Below are 6,054 nucleotides of genomic sequence, written 5' to 3' on the forward strand. Positions count from 1 at the left end.
GAGATCGTCATCCAGTACCACTACGATAAGGGCCGGCGGGAGTGATTATCACCTGACCAACCCATACCGCGCAACACAACAACGCCAAGGCCAATCTCAGCACAGAAAAGTACGCTGCCCATGCCACTTCTCTCACGAACCCATAGCCGTACAACAGCACTGTAAGAGGCAACAATCGCCACCGCGAGGCTCACGCCACCAGGTCACCTTGCCCCTGGTACATAGTCGCCCAGGAAAGGACCGCCGTGTTGTCTGAACCAACCTCCACCACCTTGGCAAGGGCGTCAAGTCGCCATGTCTAGAGCAACCACCACACCGTCACTAGGCAACATCTTGTGGCCTGGGAACTTCCCGCCCTTCTTCTTTTTTGAACATCAGTATAGACACAAGTGTTCATATACACCCGCATACACTCACCCTTATGAACGCACACACACACCCTACCCCTATGAGCACCTCCGAAAGACTGAGCCGACATATCATCTTGAGATTTACGAAGTCGTCATAAGCACCTCCTTGTCGACGGGAACGTCTCCTCCCACTGAATACGCATCGCCGGAGATCTTGAAATAAATACAAAAATAAATGCGAGCACCAGGATTTGGACCCTGGTGGGCTGGGGATACCACAGTCACTCTAACCATCCAACCCCAAAGGTTGGTTCACCTTCCCGCCCCTCTTTGGGGTGTGTGCCGCCACCATTGCGGCACGTGCAGGTTGCAATGACAATGAGGGACGTCGGCACGGTGGGGGTGCTTGAGGTGGCAGTTGGGCCTGCTCGTGGGTCACTCGCCCATATGAAGCTATTTCACTTAATTTCTTTTCGTACTCTTGTGGTTGAAGAATTTTTTCTCTAATAGGTGTAGGAATGCTATGGCACCTTCCTGTTGCATATATTCTCTTAAATCTTGGTTAATCAAATATCACTCGAGTGTTACCCACACAGACGTGGCATAACTATATATTTCCTCCTCTATAATATATTCCTACGATCGTCAGAGTAATGCGCTGATAAAAACCGAGAAATGAACAATTTTTAAAACCAATTCCATTCAAGGACCACCATACAAAACTGTAAGATAACGAATTTCTACACCTTTTGTATCTAGGACTTGGCCGATCAATGTCTCTGTTTCCTCGCCATAAATAAGCCATATATAACTAAGCTAATGCTTGTTGCTTCGTACCATAATAAATAAAATAAAAAAATGAATTATTCATAAGATGTTCATTTCTCTATATCAATCGATCACTCTTGCGCCTAAAGTTCATGAAAAAGTAAAACGTTCAGGTAATCCCCCGTACCTTAACTAACCTACTGCTTGTTGCTTGAAAGCTCTCCCATCAAACACAATGTGTATGGGAAAGACAGCCATACGCGGTTTGCAGTTAAGGGGCCCAAGTCTTCGGTCTTGGAGCTATTGAAATGATAAGCCATTACTCTTTTGAAGGGTCTTTGGAAGACAAAGACGGTCTCTTTGTTTGGATGAAATCCAAGTAGAGTCTTGTCGTTATAACTATCATTGATGCTGCACTTTAAGACCCATTTCATCTGATCACCTGTTTCGACGAGGTACCAAATCCGAAGTCTGGGGCCATAAAGTAATGCACAATATACACCATTCTTAGATTTTCCTAAATAATGGCCTGAAAGGTATTTCTGGGAACCTTTCGGCGGCTTAATTACTTGGTAATTATCGGTTGACAAGCTTACTCTGCCAAAGATAAACCATGGACAAAATTAGAACAATAACTAGCTACACAAAAGCGTAAAATATATAAATTGGTATTTAAGATGCCAGTAGCCAATTACCTCATGAACACGCCATGTTGGTGGTAGTAAAGTGATCCCTGCCAGTATGCCGCATACCAGTGGTTGGACGGAGGAAGGTGTAACATGTTGCGAATGGTCCCCGCGGCCTCCCCTTCACGAACAAAAGATCTCTCCTCCCACCTCTTTGTCCCCGATGAGAAGACAAGCAAAACAAAAATCGACGGTGGCCATTCTCTCTCTTGTATACGAGGACCCACCAATTTGTTAATATCTGACAACGGAATAAAGGGAACATACTTGCTTAAGAAGACCTCATAGTGCGGTGACACCGCGGGATCAAACACGAGGTATTGATCATGGAAGTCCATGTAACGATCAACATGATCAACGTCCTCCATGCCCGGTGTGCACATGGGTGGAGGAGTAGGCAGGTGCGTCCACTGCCGTGTGGCGGGGTTAAGCACCCATGAGTCTTTACAGTCGTCGTCGTTGAGCAGGAGAAGGCCGTTGCAGTGCTGCGTGATTGCCAAGCATTTAATGGCATCGGAGCCGGTATCCACGTAGTCCACAGGGTCAATGTTCACGCACGATGAGGCGGGCGAGAAGTATCTGGGGAGCGACTCGCCGTTCAGGTGGAAGAATATTCCGGTCAACGAGTAGGACGGGAGGTCCTCGAGCAGCCGGCAGCCGTCGATGATGGCACGCCACGCCTTGCAGACACACCGGGACGCGGCGAGGCTGGGCGACGTCGTCCGGAGGCGGCGGAAGACATTGGCGAGCAGGTCGTCGGGTAGTTGCTGCGTCAGATCCTCCGCCGACGTCGTCTTCTCCATCGTTATCTGGACATCTTGGTGCTGATGAGAACGAGTATATATTAGGGCGTGTTGGAGTCGTCAGGGCTGCGGCGAGCAAGTACTAAATTGGGCCGGCCGAACTATCTACTGGGCTTCGAGGACACAAATAACAATTCTGAGATCCTCAACTTGTTCCCCTGAAAAAAAAAGGAAAAAAAATCCTCAACTTGTTCAGCTAGTCTATCTGTATTTTCCGGAATTGCTTTGCCTCTTTCTGCCTATAATCATCTGTTCTACATATGCTAATGCTTTGTGATAATAAGATGCGCCTGGTTGCTTATGCCATCGTATCGCTAGAGTACGTAGTGACCTCATTGGTACTACCGCCCTCGTGGAAGCAGCTGATGCTGATCTATCTAGCTTGCCGGAAGAGCACATTATGTGCATTAATTTGCAACTCTAGTCTTCACCTTAGACAAGCTGATTTCTCGTGATAAGTTTCTCCACCACTCTGCGCCTTCTGCTCGCTTCAGTGCTTGTATTCATCGCTAGGTAGTCTACGGATTTGGATGTAATTTTTATTATTTATAGTGTTCGTTGTACTATCATGATTGAAGATGAATAGATTGAAAGTTTTTTCCGCAAAAAAAAAAGTTTCTTCGCCACTCTGAATTGGCTTGCTAAGAAGTGCTCCTAGTCATTCCTAACATTTTACCAGAACAAAATCTAGAAAATTTTAGTCGTTTTGGCTGGTACCGAAATATTTGCCATTCGAGCAAACATCACAAATGGGTAAAAATGGATAATTTCTTCCTATAGGCCCTTATCCTAGAAAATGGTGATATTTTAGCTCGGATATGTACATGACACTACTGATTTACTCTATCCGTTCCAAAATAAGTGTCCTTGTTTTGGATTAAAACCACGGCACATATTTTGGAACAGAGGGAGTATCTTGCTCTTTGCAAGATAGATGGACCGTTCACCTACACCGGAACCTGATGTGGGTTAGCCCAATATAGTGATTTTTGCTTCATTCATGTGCGGCTTGGTGGTCTTTTATGTTTTTCTTCTCAGTTTTTTGTTTCAATATTTTTTTTCTGTTTCCCTTTTCCATTCTTTGTTTGCTTTTACTTTTTATTGTTTCATGTTTCTTTTCTAAAATTTACAGAAGTACTTTATGATAAGACACTATTTTCACAAATGCATGTGTTTTTTTAGAACGCAGTATAGACACAGGTGCTAATATATGCGCGCGTACACTCATCCACATGAAGACACACACATGTGTTGGGAGGTATAATCTAGCTGCGGGAATCTGCGTCAACACGCTTCATCAACTCTCCTCTCTGCTGTGTTACGTTGGTGAGCAATCTAATCTAAATCTAACGTCACATGTATCTTCATAGTGATCCCGGGAAGTAGATTCGTAGGGCGATTTTGTTTGTTTTCTATTACGTTTCCCAATAGTTTTGCCCAACTGATGTGTTTTGGAATGCCTGCCTCTAGTTTGTTTGCTTGGTTTCCTTCTGCTAATGCGGTTCCGGGTGGGAGCGTCCGGTTCTGATGGTTAAGGTCATTTGCCGTGGTACTTCCAGGTGAGGTCATAGAAAAATGGGGATGGAAAATAGGTACGACCTCTGCAAATGTGGCAGAGCCAACACTAAATGAAGCCCAATTGTGATCATGTGGTTCCCAGTGGGAGGGGCCGATTCTTATGGTTGATGCCATTTGTGGTGGGGTGTGTTGTGGGGTTTCATGCTGGCAAGGTTGTTGGGTTGCCCTAGCTGGTCCTCTTTCCAGACATCTATTTGTTCAGCGGAACAACATTGTAGGTAAGGGTATCGCACACAGTAAGTGTCACATTTGAACTCATGGATTTGATTTTTGCCCCTTTGTGGATTATTTATAAAACATGTTGTTCATGGCTTGTACCCGGTGAAACAAACACCAAGCCCCACGACAGACGCACGGGTGGCAGGCGCAGGGTGAGGGTAGTGTGTGGCAGATGAGGTAGCCTCAGGCGCACCGTCGGCCCACAATCAGGGACCCCTGAGTGGCTGGATCTACTCCAGCTTGACAGAGTCAAATCTGGCAGATCTCGGATAGGGCGCCCCGAGCTGGTAGCCTTGGCCCGATGGTAATAGGACAGGGAGGGGGCTTGATGTTTACCCAGGTTCAGGCCCTCTCGAAGAGGTAAAACCCTTTGTCCTTCTTTGTTTGTATTGATTGTGGATGGAGTACAAAGTACATTTTGATCTACCTCGAGATCGTTTGTATATGAATCTATCTGCCTCTAGGGACTACGCCCCTCGGCTTATATAGATGTCGAGGGTGCCTAGGGTTGCACATAGGTCGGCTACATCTGAGGATAAGTGATACGTCTCCAACGTATCTATAATTTTTTATTGTTCCATGCTATTATATTACCTCTTTTGCATGTTTATGGGCTTTATTTTACACATTTATATCATTTTTGGGACTAACCTACTAAACGGAGGCCCAGCCCATATTGCTGTTTTTTTGCCTATTTCAGTATTTCAAAGAAAAGGAATATCAAACAGAGTCCAAACGGAACGAAACCTTGGGGAGCATGATTTTTGGGGCGAACATGATCCAGAGGACTTGGAGTGCAAGTCAAGAAGCAGCCGAGGCTCCCACGAGATAGGAGGGCGCCCCCCCCCTATAGGGCGCGCCCCCTGTCTCGTGGGCTCCTCGGGCGGCCACCGACATACTTCTTCCTCCTATATATACCTACGTACCCCGAAAACATTCAGGGGGCAGACGAAATACAATTTCCACCACCGTAACCTTCTGTATCCGCGAGATCTCATCTTGGAGCCTTCGCCGACGTTCTGTCGGAGGGGGAATCGACCACGGAGGGCCTCTACATCAACATCCTTGCCCCTCCGATGAGTTGTGAGTAGTTTACCACAGACCTACGGGTCCATAGTTATTAGCCAGTTGGCTTCTTCTCTCTTTTTGGATCTCAATACAATGTTCTCCTCCTCTCTTGTGGAGATCTATTCGATGTAAACTCTTTTTGCGGTGTGTTTGTCGAGATCCGATGAATTGTGGGTTTATGATCAAGTTTATCTATGAATAATATTTGAATCTTCTCTGAATTCTTTTATGTATGATTGAGTTATCTTTGCAAGTCTCTTCGAATTATCAGTTTGGTTTGGCCTACTAGATTGATCTTTCTTGCCATGGGAGAAGTGCTTAGCTTTGGGTTCAATCTTGCGGTGTCCTTACCCAGTGACAGAAAGGGTTGCAAGGCACGTATTGTATTGTTGCCATCGAGGATAACAAGATGGGGTTTATATCTTATTGCTTGAGTTTATCCCTCTACATCATGTCATCTTCCTTAATGCGTTACTCTATTCTTATGAACTTAATACTCTAGATGCAGGCAGGAGTCGGTCGATTTGTGGAGTAATAGTAGTAGATGCAGGCAGGGACGAAGCTAGAAAAAATGGGCACTGG

The 6,054-nt window shown here is 45.7% G+C and overlaps 1 protein-coding gene across 1 annotated transcript; it reads right to left on the bottom strand.

Annotated features, from left to right (window-relative positions):
- Positions 1–1,143: 1,143 nt before the first annotated feature.
- LOC123138669 (uncharacterized) lies at positions 1,144–2,607 on the bottom strand. The gene is made up of 2 exons (XM_044558605.1): positions 1,814–2,607; positions 1,144–1,715 (listed from the first exon to the last, which is right to left on the bottom strand). Exons 1-2 carry the CDS (start codon positions 2,605–2,607, stop codon positions 1,316–1,318), a joined length of 1,194 nt encoding a protein of 397 aa, XP_044414540.1. The 3' UTR covers positions 1,144–1,315.
- Positions 2,608–6,054: the final 3,447 nt, after the last annotated feature.

Source organism: Triticum aestivum, chromosome 6B (genome assembly GCF_018294505.1).
Source record: "Triticum aestivum cultivar Chinese Spring chromosome 6B, IWGSC CS RefSeq v2.1, whole genome shotgun sequence".
Taxonomy (NCBI): domain Eukaryota; kingdom Viridiplantae; phylum Streptophyta; class Magnoliopsida; order Poales; family Poaceae; genus Triticum; species Triticum aestivum.